General features: G+C 51.5%; 1 protein-coding gene across 1 annotated transcript; it reads right to left on the reverse strand.

The window, feature by feature from the left end:
• Positions 1–246: 246 nt before the first annotated feature.
• On the reverse strand, positions 247–1,209 carry LOC136000393 (olfactory receptor 14J1-like). The gene has a single exon (XM_065654173.1). It carries the CDS (start codon positions 1,207–1,209, stop codon positions 247–249), a length of 963 nt encoding a protein of 320 aa, XP_065510245.1.
• Between the last annotated feature and the right edge of the window lie 12,913 nt (positions 1,210–14,122).

Below are 14,122 nucleotides of genomic sequence, written 5' to 3' on the forward strand. Positions count from 1 at the left end.
GTTCACTGCAGGGTCATTTATTTTGTTTAAATACACAGAGAGCACGACTTCTCACTTACAAAGTCTATGGCTCAAACTATAAAGGTGAACAGAGAATTAGAAGTGGAACGAGTAATAACATTTCTTTGTGGGCAATATTATCATAGTTAAAAAAGCAAAACCAAACAAGCCTTCCCCCAACTCCAAACAATCATCTCCAAATACAAAATTGAAAAAAAAGACGGGCTGGACCTGTCATGAGTTATGTCATGAGTGATATGCAGAAGATGGGAAGTTTAATGACTTTGAAAAGAATCCAGCCATCAGTTTCCTCAGGGCATCCCTGAGCTCCTGGTTCCTCATGCTGTAGATGAGGGGGTTCACTGCTGGAGGCACCACTGAGTACAGAACAGACACCACCAGGTCCAGGGATGGGGAGGAGATGGAGGGGGGCTTCAGGTAGGCAAACATGACAGTGCTGACAAACAGGGAGACCACAGCCAGGTGAGGGAGGCACATGGAAAAGGCTTTGTGCCGTCCCTGCTCAGAGGGGATCCTCAGCACGGCCCTGAAGATCTGCTCATAGGACAGCACAATGAACACAAAACACATAAAAGCTAAACAGGCACTGACTACAAGAAGCCCAAGTTCCCTGAGGTAGAAGTCTGAGCAGGAGAGGTTGAGGATCTGGGGCATTTCACAGAAGAACTGGTCCAGGACATTGTCCTTGCACAGTGGCAGTGAAAATGTATTGGCCGTGTGCAGCAGAGCATTGAGAAACCCAGTGGCCCAGGCAGCTGCTGCCATGTGGACACAAGCTCTGCTGCCCAGGAGGGTCCCGTAGTGCAGGGGTTTGCAGATGGCAACGTAGCGGTCATAGAACATGATGGTGAGGAGGGAATACTCTGCACCAAATAAGAAATATCCAAAGAAGACCTGGGCAGCACATCCTGCATAGGAAATGACCCTGGTATCCCACAGAGAGTTGGCCATGGATTTGGGGACAGTGATGGAGATGGAGCCCAGGTCGAGGAGGGCGAGGTTGAGCAGGAAGAAGTACATGGGGCTGTGGAGGTGCTGGTCACAGGCTATGGTGGTGATGATGAGGCCGTTGCCCAGGAGGGCAGCCAGGTAGATGCCCAGGAAGAGCCAGAAGTGCAAGAGCTGCAGCTCCCGTGTGTCTCTGAATGCCAGGAGGAGGAACTGGGTGATGGAGCTGCTGTTGGACATTTGCTCTGCCTGTGAACATGAGGACCTGTGCAAGGAGGAGGAGACAGTGATAAGTTAGGGGAGACTTCTATGAGCAAAATAAACATGCCATTTCTCATGAAAAACCTCATCCGTGATGGAGGCATGTGTCAGCTAATTCTCCTTTTCCACCAAATGGCAAACACGGGTCATCACAGCTAAAAATGCAGCTTGGGCACCTAATTTCCATGAATGCACCTCTGGGGCAAGACCCCCTGGGTTGGTGTCAGAACTGAAATGGACCCACATTCCCACCCCAAGTCCAGAGAGTCAGAGCACCAGGGACAGGTGGAGAAACAGAGAAGAACACTGCAGTGCTCCTGAAAAATAAAGCAAGGCCAGAAAGGCAGACGGGCATGATGTGAAACCTTCTCCTTACCTGGCTGTGCTGCTGCCACTCACATGATGACACTGTAGAGCAAGTACTTTTAGCACCTTTTTTGTGTACCACGTTCCAGAAACCCTTCACCTGTAGGTCCAGCTGCTGAGGTGGAGACTCATTACCTGGACCCCATGGCTTTGGGGCAGAGGTTCTGCTGGGGAGGGGAGGAGACCAGGGGGTTGCACTGGGAAATGCGTCTGCACTGCAGGGGAGGGCAGGGGGCTTCCTGAATCCCCTCCCCAGCATTTCTGGTCCCAGCTCCCTCTCCCTGCCCATGTCTCTGCTGCATGGAGCTGTCCCTGCTGGGAGCTGTTTCTCTGCCCCTGAATCTGCTCCCTGTCAGTGTCACATACCCCATCTCCCATGCTCAGCTCTGCCCTGCTCACACCTCCTGGCACCAGCCACTGCCCAGGGGCAGCTCTGTGTGTGGAGGGGCTCAGGAGCAGCTCTGACAAGTCCTAACGAGAACTGGGGTCTCAGCACCTTCTCCAGGGCAGAGAAATAAATTCCCGTGTCCCACTCCCACCCAGCCAACCAAGAGTGGAAAAAACTCACAACTTATAATCATCCCTTTGAGATAAATGCTTCCTCAGTGTCCTTCAGAAGGAACATCTGCAAATGTCCTGGGGTTGAGCTGGAGCTGTGAGCTGACCTGACCCACGCAGCTCCCTCTCAACAGCAGAAGGACCCTGATCTGCTGGGGGTCGCTCCTTCCACCCACAGCTTCTCCCGTCAGTGTTGTTGGGATCTCCCCGGGCAGGCTGAGCGCTGACCTTGGCAGGCATCAGAGTCCCTGCAGGGACCCTGCTCTGCAGGACAGCCCTGGGCATCCCTGGGTGCTCACCCAGCTTCACACCCTGCAGCTGGGAGAAGGCAACTGTCGTGCCCTGTCCGTCCAGGGAATCCCTGCTGAGGAGGAGATCCTTCTCCTCCACACCAGCCATGGGATGTGCCAGCTCTGGCAGATAATTGCAGGATCCTCATCTGCACCACCCTGCTCCCAGAGACTGATGTTGATTCTCTCTCTTCAGCAGTGACACTTCTTGCCAACATTGTGTTTTTTGTATTAAAAAGTAAATTGGTATGAGAATCACCTTTTCTTGTCCCATCATTAGGCAGGACACCAGGAATGTTACAGCAAAGGATCTAATTTTTCCAAATTGGGGGAGGAATATGTTCCCCAGAATGAATTTAGGCATTATATTCTGCTTTTATACTCCTAGGTCTAGAGAGACATTCAGCAATCTGTTGGCCATCTCATGTCTCTGCTCTGAAGCAAAGCCTTTGCACACATGGGCTCTTGGACACTTGGCACCAGGTTTCCATGGGGCGACTCAGGTTTACTGGTGCCACAGCTGGGATGGTTCAGCCCAGATGTGAGGCAATGTCCTCAGCCAGGTACCTGACTGGGTGAGCTGGAGCTGTCAGCGTTGCAGACAGAGCTGTGACACTGATGGAATAAACTGCCAAGGCAGGGTGGCAGAAGTTAGTTCATCTGGTCTTCAAGGACAACAGCCTCCAAGCACAGCAACAGTCCAGAGCAAACCTCAGTCTAGACCTGTAAGGTAATTCAAGGGCCCTATAATGAGTTGTTACTACTGCAGGAACAGTTAAAGGAGAAACAAAGACACCTTGTGGCCACTCATTGATTTAATAAGGGAAAGAAGTGATATTCTCTGTGTCTCTGGTCCTCCATCTTCACCAGCAAGGTCTCCCAGGCCTCTGTGACTGGAGGCAGAACAACCAGCAGTGGATGGGGATCAAGTCAGGGGTCCCTGGAACTAACACAATCCTTTCCAGTCTATGGGACAGTAGGGGCAGCATCCCAGGAGCTGAGACAGCAGGACCATGTCACAGTGAGGCCACTCTCCACCCTCTTTGAAAGCTCATGGAGACTGGGGGGACTCCCTGACCACTGGAAGCTCTCACACATTGTGTGCACTTTTCAAAAATGGCCAATGGGTGAGCAGGGGAACTAAGGGCTGTGCCCCAGAACATGTCCACTGGGACCCCATTTCTGGATGTCTGAAAGAGAAGGTGACGCGGTTTACCCAGGGCAGGTTGTGCCTGTCCATCCTCTTTGCTTTCTGTGAGGAAAGGACAGGGTTGCTGGACATGGGGACAGCAGTGGTGGTCTGTTACCTGGAAGTCAGCAAGGCATTCAGCATCATCCCCTGCAATATTCTTGTGTCCAAGGAAGGATATTATGGTCTGTGTCAGTGTGCAAGTAGGTGGGTAAAAACCATTCTGGATGGTTGGGCTTGGAAAGGTGCTATAGAAAGGTAGAAACTTTCCAATCCTGAGGACAGTCAAGCACTGGAAGCTGTTTCCTAGGTTTGCACATCCACTCTGTCCCTGAAAGTGATCAAGATGTGTTTGGATAGAGCCCTGAGTAATCTGGTCTGAACCTGCTTTGAGCAGGAGGTTTTTCAAGACACCTCCCGAGGTCTCATCCAGCCTGAATGACGCTGTCCTTTCATCCCCTTCAGGTTTTCAATTTAGGGACATCTCTCAGGTTCTCTCTGACCACAGGAATAATTCACACGAGGTGCAGGGCTGCTTTACAAGTGCCCCCAAACAGCCCTGACCACATCTTGTGCATCCCTTTTCATTTGCCCCCACCCAGGTTCTTCTTTTTTGCTGTCCTCATGCCCACCTTGTTTATCCTTTCAGAGCAGGTTGCTCAACAGGTGTCAGCATCCATGTACAGAGTCTGCACACCAGCCAGGCAGCAAAGCCATCGTTACAGAAATGGAGACGAGGCTCTTGACCAGCTCCTTGCACCCAGGAATCGGCACGACTTGTCTGCTGAGATTCTCGGGAACACCTGAAATTTAAGTGCAGAGCATGTGAGTCCTCGTTGGGTATCCTGGCTTGTCTCATGACCCATGTGGGGCTTCAGGCTGTGAAGAGAATCAAAGCCAAATCTTTGGGTGGGGTAGTTTCATTTTACATGTGTCACACAGGGCAGATGAAGGGAGCTCAGAACTCCAGTCTCTGCTGCACTGTTGGGACTTGAGAGACTGGAAATGCAGGTGACGGTGTGTGTCAGTGCACACCACATAAACATTCTGGCTTCCTTTCTGCCTTTGCACTGACCTGAGATCTGTTCCTTGGCCTTCTTTGCCTAAAAAGGAAGTAATCTGCCCTATGTCACCTCCCCTCACACCAGAAAAAAAGGGGGAAAAGTATGAAAGAGCGCTGATTTCAGGGCAATTCTGTCCAAAGATATACTTTTTAAATGATGAAACTAGTAGAAGTGAGAGAAAAAGCTCTTAAAAAGAACTCCATGCAAGAGGTTAGCTACTGAGACATAGCAGCTCTTTTGAGAAGCAAGAATGACTGTTGGGAATGAAATCAAAAAACTTTTGTTCATCATCATCATCATCAAGAATAACGAATTCCCTGTTATTCTTATTAGTGATTGTACCACTTTTCAAAAACATCCTTGAGATTGTCTCTATTTTTTGATGGCTCCAAAACGGAGCCTGCTCAGACTTTGTAAGGACTGCTTCAAATCTCTGCAACCCAAATCTCTACAGCTGTCTCTCATTGAAGGTCTTTTACCCCAGGAAGGGGAAAACTTCCCATGCAGGCACCAAACCAGTGCCCAACCTGCCTGGAGAGCCAGGACAGGTGTGCCACACAACAGCCGACCTCAGGGGAAGCTGGGGGTGATGGGAATTGAAATGGTTTTGACTCAAATCATAATTTAGGTTGGAAAAGACCCTTAAGGTCATAAAGTCCAATCGTAAATACGACACTGCCAAGTCCACCCATTACACCATACCCCTAAGCGCCATGTCTACACATCTTTTCAATACCTTCAGGGATGGAAGCTCCAATCCTGAGCTGGCAGGACAACACTGTCTGCAGTTACACATAAGATACCTGTCATGACTGTGACTTCAGAGCTCATTGGCAGAGGTTCTCACACCCTTCACTGAGCAGGGCAGGTGTTGGGAGATGGGTGCACACTTCAGTTTCCAGATGCCAGGACAGAGCCCAAGCCATCCTTCCCTTGGCCTCTGGCATCCCATTTCTTGAGATGCAAAGCTGGTGGGCCTTCTGTGGATAATCGTGGTAAAAGGCATCAATAATCATTCAAGTGTTTGTATAATTTCTCTAAGAGTGTCAATATTAAAAATATTAATTAAAAAAATAAAAAAGGGTTCATCTGCCTACATATAAATATCTGTAACACAGCAGTCTGCATCTGTGGTAGCCCCACTGGCAGTGCCAATCCAATAGGTATTTGCAGGATAAGGCATGACACCCCATCCATAAGTACATATCTAAGTGGTTCAGATGAAGGGTGGTCTGGCAAAAATCACCCTTTTCCTCCCCAGGTGCACAGACATTGCTCATGTGCCTCTCCAGGGAGTAGCAGAAGCCAGATGCCCTTCTCGGGACAGGTTCCTTCCAGGAAAGACACAGTAATGGGGGTAACTCCTCAGGTCTTCATGGCATTTCACTCAGCATCAGTTTTCACGTATTTGGTGCTTTCCTGTGACTACTCTTTCTGCACAAATGCTCACAAAAAGACACCCATTTAGTAAAACATGGTCATAAAGGTGCTGTTATGGACAAGAAATCTCACCATGAGCTCTGGAGGGAGTGAGGCAGATGATAATAAGCACCAGGAAGAACCAAGAAGCTCAAGGACTCTTCTTAATAGTGAGAGGCCCTGAGCAGCAGTGAGCTGCCATGTGTAGGTGTGGGAGGGTCAGGGGATGTGAGGTAGAAAAGGGTGGTGGCTGATGAATTCAGCAAATCCTTAAAACCATGTTATACCCCGCAAGTGGAACGTGGTTGATGTTTGTGGGTGGGGGGGGAACAGGAGGAAGATTTTCAGGTGGTTATGGAAAGAAGGCAGCCTTCTCTTGCACTAATATATGGCAGTGACATTTGCATGCTGTGGGCATGGCTGTGCCTGGGAGATGGGGAATGGCTGCTGCTGGGGGTGGCTGTGCTCAGGCATGACCCATGAGCTGACCTTGCTTTGCTCCTCTCTTACACTCCCCACACTTGGATGGTCCTCAGGAATCATCCATGAACCTGGTGGATGCATGAACTTCCTGGCATGATGGGGTACAGATACAAATAGAGGATTCAAGCAAGTTTGGGACGGGGACATTGAGGTGATTGGTGACTATTGCCATGTGCATGAAAGAAGCTGGAGGAGTTGTAAGGAACTCACAGGCATTTCCAGCTCCACAGAAAACCAGAGCCTTGCAGTTAGAGCAACAGCACTTGACATAAACCCCACCCCCAAAACACCAAACACTCACACTGACCACAGGCAAAGCCTTGAAAAACATTTGAGAAAAATATGCCACGTCCCAGGGGTCAGGGCTCAGTCATTCTGGTGATAAACAAGCATCAAGGGCTGACATGGCATCAGAACCACCTCCACATTGCCTTCACCACCTGTAACCAGTGTCTTCAAGTCTTTCCCTCACCAGCCCCCAGGGACAGGGACCTCGACTGGTTGTTTCCTTCGCAGCTTTGTCAGTGATGGCCCTTCATGGGGTCCGAAGCACGCTCAGAACCTTGAGTTTTGCTTTGGCCTTTCACGTCATTAGAGCCTTGTTCATCCTTTCAGTAGCTGCACTTCAGGATCATGGCAGCAGAGGGCTCATTAACATCTAAAATGCCCTTACATGGCAAGGCTCTGTGCATCATTTTCCTAAATGCTTCAAGTCTGGTGTGGATGATTAGAGAGATTTCAGGAATAGCCAAACAGAGAGCATTTCCATAATAAAGAGCAATAAAGCAGTATTTCTTCGATTTCCTTTCCTGCTCACCCTTCCCTCCTTTTCCAGAACAGCTGTTATCAGCAGTCTCCTGTTCATATTGATGTGGAGCATCTCCTGATAAAGACTGGATATGACAGAAATGTGGGTGCCTAAATCACCAGAGCACCTCCAGAGGAATCACCCTCCTCTGGACCAAGAGGTGGGTGTTCCTGGGAATCTCAGGTGCAACAGCACAGCCATACTTGTGTTCAGGGAGCTTGTCAAATGACCCACCTGCTTTTCTGTAATGGTGTCTGAGTTTGCTCAGGTAAACCCTGACTTGAGCCCCATCCACTCCTGGGTGTTCTCCAGACTCCTGCCTTCAGGAACAAAGTCCCAGGAGACCTTGCTGGTGAAGATGGAGACAAAGAAGCCGTGAAGTACCTCAGTCCTGTCTGATTCTACTCTTATGAAGTTCAGCAGCAGGCCTGCATTCACCCTGTCTATTGTTCTACTGCAAATGAAGCAGCGTCAGATCATCTTACTGGCCTCAGCCTCTGCTGCAGGAGTCAAGTCCAGGGTAGCTTGGGTATCATCCCTACATCCGTGGACAAGGTTTCTAAATTCCTCCTTTGCAGCTTCCCCTGCTTCCACCTCCTGTGTGCTGCCTTTTTTGCCCTGGAGCTCCATCAGTTCAGATGAGCAGCTTCATGAGATAAATGCTTCTTTTCATGGGTACTTGGAGAGATCATTCTTGTGCTTGGAGCAGGCTGTCCTGTAAGGTTTGTCAGATTTCCTGAGTTCCTTCACCCTTCAGACCTGCTTCCATGTCACCACCTTTATTGGCTGCCATCCCCCAGTATGTCCGTGTCTTCTCCTCTGGAGCCCACCAGCCTGTGCTCTGCTGCTGGCCTTCCTCCCTCCCCTCGGTAAAGCAGTTGGCCCAAGATCCTCTGGACTGTTGGCACCTGCCGCTTTGCCTGGCCAGTGAATGCCAGGGCAATGACAGTTCCCCATAGGAACCTACTCATTGACAGGTGACTTCCTCAGGTTCCTGACAGAAGATCTTTTCCATTTCTTCTCCATGATCAAGTAGTTTGTAACACCCAACACATTGTCACCATCTACTGGGTTTACATGGCAAAGTCTTGGAACTGGGGGTGAGTGTGGGTGTGCTACAGTTGTCACCTCTCTGAGAAGACAACAGGAGTTTAATGTCTGTAAGAGTCGGTCTGAAGAACAGTTTCTGCCTGAACATCGCCGTCAGGGACTTGCAGAACAGATGGACCGATAGAAAGAATTGGACAATGACTTGGAGAGGGGCCTGAAGCAAGGAATTGTGTTGAGCAGGTCTCTCCGACTCGGGGGCTACAGGTAACAATGGCTGCTGTATGGACTCCGCCTGCTGCCTGAGTCAAACATGCCCCCATCATCTGAGAGGAATTGTGTTACGAAGGCCTCTCCAACCTGGGGACAATAACTGCTGTCCAGAAGATGGATTTTCACCTGTTGCTTGAGCCAGACTTGCCCCCCACCTCCTCCCTGTAACAAAAAGAAGGAGAGCATGCACAGAGGCTCGCCAAGGGTCTAGAGGTCACCCAATGGACCAGCAAGAGACCCCTGAACCGAGGCAGCGCAGGCGCAGACGGGTTCTGGCAAAAGAAGAGAGGACTTTTTGGGCCTGCGCAGTAAAGCCTGGATTGCGCAACAAAGGCAGAGATTGGCCTCAATCCATGGGAGCAAAGCGGGGTGAAGAAGCATGAAAGACAATTCCCGACGGGACATCATAGAGATCTCCCCACCAAAGGATCCCGGATCACGACAGAGTACCAGCAGGGCTCTTCTCATGGGACCTGAGACCAGAGGGTCGCCTTTGGGACTCGTTCAGTGGTAACCAACCCTCTTTCCCCCTTTTTCCTTTCCTTTTTTTTTCTCTACTCTCTCTGTCGCATGCCGCTTTATGGGAAAATTAATAAAGCAACACTGCTTGATTGAATTATAACCCCTTGGCATTTTGGTTGCCTTAATTTTGCGCTTCGAGATCAAGGTAAACGAACCATCATGAGTCCATCACCGAATGGACCATAACAATGTCAGACAGAGCCGATTTCAGCTGGCTTCAAGATGGACTCACTCCTTGCCAAATCTGAGCCACTCAGGGATGCTGGCAGCACCTCTGTGATAGCGTACTTGAGAAAGAGTAAAAAACACTGCACAGCAGCAGGTGGGAGAGAGGAGGGAGGAAATGTGAGAGAAAAATTGCTGCAAACACCAAGGTCATATCCCATAGGACCCAACTAGGCCCCTCAGCAGGCCAAAGCCTGCTCTCCTGAAATCCTGCTCTTTGCCTTGTTATCATCTTCCAGGAGCCTCAACTCTACTTTCTCATCTCTGACTGTTACATTCCTGACCAACTCTTTCTGGTTTGTAAGTGTGAAGTCCCACAGGACACCTCACCTCACTGACTCCTCAGTCACCCGTGTCAGGAAGATGTTGTCAATGAGCTCCAAACCGCTCCTGCATGGCTGGTACCTTACAGCTATTGGGATATCTTAGGTCTGCCATGAGGATGTGTCCCTGGAATCATGAGGCTTCTTTCATTTGACTGAAGGAGGCCTCATTTGATTCTTCTTCTTGATAAATGAGTCAGTAGCTGATGTCCAGTCACCACAACATTGCCCATGTTGTTCTGCCCTCTCATGCTGACTCCTCAGCCTTTAGCTGACATTGTCTGTCCCCAGGCAGAGCTCCACACATTGCTGATGTTCTCCCACATGGAGGGAAACTTCCCCTCTAAGTCCAGACCTTGGGCATTATGAGTACCAGACCCCCAAGATGCCACAGTTTCTCCAGGAGGTGGTATTTACAGTGTCCTGTAACTCCTCATGCTGTTATATTGGGATAGACACCCCTATCAGGATAAGCCATTTGCATTCAAACATGTAGAGGTGAGCAAGTGGAGCTTCACTCTAGGAGGGTCCAGACCTGGAGAACCTTTGAGATTTTCCCATCAGAAAGCTCTGAAGTTGTACAAGAAGAAGTGGACAGTTCTGTATCAGGGCAGGAGAATAACCCCATCCATCAGGACAGACCAGGACCTGACACGCTGAGCAGTGACCCTGAGGAGAAGGGCCTGGGCACTACAAGGGCCGCCACACAAGCCCGTGCTGCACGCTCACCATGAACAAGGCAGCTGCACACGGGGCTGCATGAGGAGGAGCGTGGGGACCCAGACACCTGGAGTTCTCATCCCATTCGGTTCAGCACTGGTGTGACCCCACACACACGGGTGTGTGCCAGTGTGCAGCTCCCAGTTTGGAGAAGCAGGGAGGAACTGGAGAGCGTAGGGCTCTGCCAAGGCAGGGTTCAGGACCTTGTGCACATGGTGTGGGATGCTGAGGGACCTGGGCTGCTTTGGCCCAGCAGCGCTGGGGAGGCTGCAGCAGTGTAGGAGTAGCCTGAGAGTGCTGGAAGGGTGGTTTCAGAAATGGTGGAGGTTTTCTTCATAGTGGGAAACAGTACGAGAAAGAAATAATGGCACACAGTGCAGCTGGGGAGGTCCAGGCTGGACATGAGCAGGAAGGAATGTGAGTGGAAGGGCAGTGCTGTGGTGCAGCAGGTCACCCAGAGGGAGTCTGCATCAGCCCAAGGCTTTGTGCTTCAAGGAACAGCTGGGGAGGATGGAGAGAGATCAGCAAAGGAAGGAAGATGCTCAGACAAGAGCAAGGTGGGGCAGCAGGGGGGATGTCTCCAGCCTGCAGGGAAAGAGGTGCAGGTGATGCCACAGCATAGGACAGGCTGTCGTGGAGATGATCAAGGGACGTAAAGAGGCTGAAAGCCCCAACAGACATGAGCTCCTTCTCCCCTTAGCTGTGGCTGTTGTCTCCAGCTCTGATGCCTGTGAGGAGACACCTTGTCCTTACAGCACAGGGGCCTCATGGCCTCCTTGTCCCCAGCCAGGAACCTGGGAGGTGTGGGACCATAGTCCTGCCCTTGGCCTTGCACAGCCCCACATCACACTGTCCCAGGAACAGCCCTGGGCAACATGGGAGGGACAGGATCTGCCTTCCCAGGGTTGGGGGTCAGGGCTTGGCCCTTTGATTAATGAAACACATCCAGGTTTACTGATCATCAGAGAGAACTTCACCTTGCTTTTCGTGACCTGTCATCTCTGCCTTCAGTTTTCTTCTCTAACCAAATCCTGGATTCATTTCCTCAGTAGTGTCCTTCAGTGGGACTCATTAACATTACAAGAAACTTTGGAGTTTGAATCTGACTTTGACTTCTTGAGAGGTTTTATTCAACTTCCCCTCAGGGTCTGAGGTTCATGGACTCAGCACCAAAGCCACCAGATGGGTCATTAAAGCGCCTTGGGCTGCTCCTGTGCTGCTGAGCTGGGCTGGGCTCCTGGGACAGAGGGAGCTCATGGCAAGCGGCAGCGCTGCAGAGAGACAGCTCTGCCCAGGAGCAGCTCCTCTGCAAAGCGCAGCAGGGCTGAGGGCTCTGCCTGGGGATCTCAGGGAGACGAGCAAGGCAGAGAGAGACTGAAGGTGGTCAGCATTGGGAGGATGACTGAGAGCTCACTGGAGGAGAAATCTCTGCAGCCCTTGCTATGGTAAGTCTCTGGGTGCAGGGCAATGCAGCTGTAGCTCCTGGAGGCATCTCTTAAAGTTAGCACAGGCACAGCTTGAGGGATCTGTGAGGAGGGGGCTCTTGGAAGGCAATGTTGAACAGCTGTGAAGGTGGGTGAGCACCCAGGTGTGCCTAGGGCTGTCCTGCAGAGCAGGGTCCCTGCACCCCAGGGCTGTGCCAGGGCAGGGACTCTGCCGCCTGCCAGGGTCAGCACTGCCTGGGGAGATCCCCACGGTGCTGTGGGGAGAAGCTGTGGGGGGAAGGAGCGACCCTTATCAGGGCAGGAAAGGTGCTTCTGCTGTTGAGGAGGTGCTGTGTGGGTCAGGGCTCCTCACAGCTCCAGATCATCCCCAGGATTTTTCCAAGGTGATGCCTCAAAGAGAAGATCAATGCAAGGATTACCAGACAGATAGGGGGCTTTCCTGAGCCTGCCTTTTCAGTTTCCTATCCCAAGGGTTGGGGGGTGCAAGAAAGGAAAAAATGAAAATGAGCTCTCATGCTTAAACAAGTCACTGTGACTCCTGAGCTGCAACTCCGATTAATCATTACATCTGCCAGAAGCCTCATAACATCCCTTCAGCTGCTGCTCTGCCTGTGCACAGCACCAGCATCACATTGGCTATACCCGTCAGTCTTAGTCTGACCTGTCCTTTTCCCCAGTCTGCAAACAGGAAGATGCCCCCAGGCAGTGCCCTGTGAACAGGCAGGATCTGTAGGGCCAGTGTGAGGGCACAGAGGGTGGGATGGGGTCTGTGAGCATTGACAGGGAAAAGACATGGACAGGAAAACACCTCCCAGGAGGAGAACCTCCAGGAAGCAGGGAAATGATCAGAAATGAGAGTTAACTAAACCTGGAATTGTTATGGGAGGGAGAACACAGAAAACTCCCTATGATCCCCCACAGTGCAGATCCCTCCTGTGAGCAGCCCCCTCACCTCCTCTCCCACCCAGCAAAGCCTCTGCCCTCAGGGCCGGGGGCTCCAAGGCATGAAGCAGCTGCTGTGCAGCCAGAGCTCCAGTTCCCTCTGCAGAGCACAGGGGCTGAGAGCAGCTGCCCGGCAATGCTGGTGTGTGGGAGGTGGCTGCACAGCTGGGGAAGGGTGACGCTGTCTGAGTGCCCGGCTGCCTCTGCCCTGGCCTCTCTCACACCCACCCTCAGCGCATTTTCCTTCTTGCTCTGGGTCACTGTTGTTGTGATCTGGTTCTTGCTGTCGGGCTCTCTGGGGATGGGAGTTTCAGCTGCACAGTCACAGCCTGATCTTGTGGGTCCTTTCCTGCAGGTGTGTCCATGGGAACACGTGTCCCAGCTTTGCTCTGACCTGTGGGGCTGTGGGCAATGCAGTCTGTGGGGCAGGGGAATGAGCATTATCTGAATTCCCCATGCAGAAGTGCAGAGATGCTATGATGGAAGAAATGCAGTTCGGTTTGTGAAATGAACTGTGTGTGTCTTGGGATAGAAGTGGAGTGCTGAGACCTGAGGAAAGGGTGGGACATGTCATGGTCTGAGGTGGATCCCTCTGCTCTCAGCAGTGCCCAGTGGCTTTTCAGGGTAACATGCCAGTGTGATCAGCCTCCATCTCAGAAAGGGCAGCTGGAGCAAGACAGAGGGACAGACCAGCTGCCCTCACTCTGCACTGACCCACAGGCATCCTCTGGTCTCGCAGGACTCGCTCTGTTCTCCCTGAGTGCAGCAGAAATGCTGAGGGTTTCTGACACCCAACAACACTCTCCAGGGGAGTTGCAGGAAGCTGCAAAAAAACAAGCCTCTCAAACTGCCTTGTTCTGTCCTGGTTCATTATCACTAGGAGAGCAGATGCTGACAGTCCCTTCTGCACCAGGAACGGGTCCATCTGACACAGCTGAACCCCAGGACTGGACCCTGTTCCCCCGTTCCCATGACCCCCTACTGCAGAGCAGGGCTGACTCCTGGGCAGCCAGCGGGCACAGGCCCTGCTCCTCACAGCACCTCCAGCCAGCACCACCCAGGGCTCAGCCACGGAGCTGAAGGAAGGTCTGGAAATGGACAAGGGGCTGTGGAGCAGGGGAGGGTGTATGAGAAATGGCTTTGATTTTGCTCAGAGAAGTCTCCCCTAACTTACCACTGTCTTTTGCTGCTGTGACAGTGCCCCATGCTCATCAGCAA

This window comes from Caloenas nicobarica, chromosome 32 (genome assembly GCF_036013445.1).
Source record: "Caloenas nicobarica isolate bCalNic1 chromosome 32, bCalNic1.hap1, whole genome shotgun sequence".
NCBI lineage: Eukaryota > Metazoa > Chordata > Aves > Columbiformes > Columbidae > Caloenas > Caloenas nicobarica.

What these genes read in the sequence shown, in the direction of transcription:
- LOC136000393 (XM_065654173.1), bottom strand. Translation starts at nt 1,209, where the DNA reads ATGTCCAACAGCAGCTCCATCACCCAGTTCCTCCTCCTGGCATTCAGA.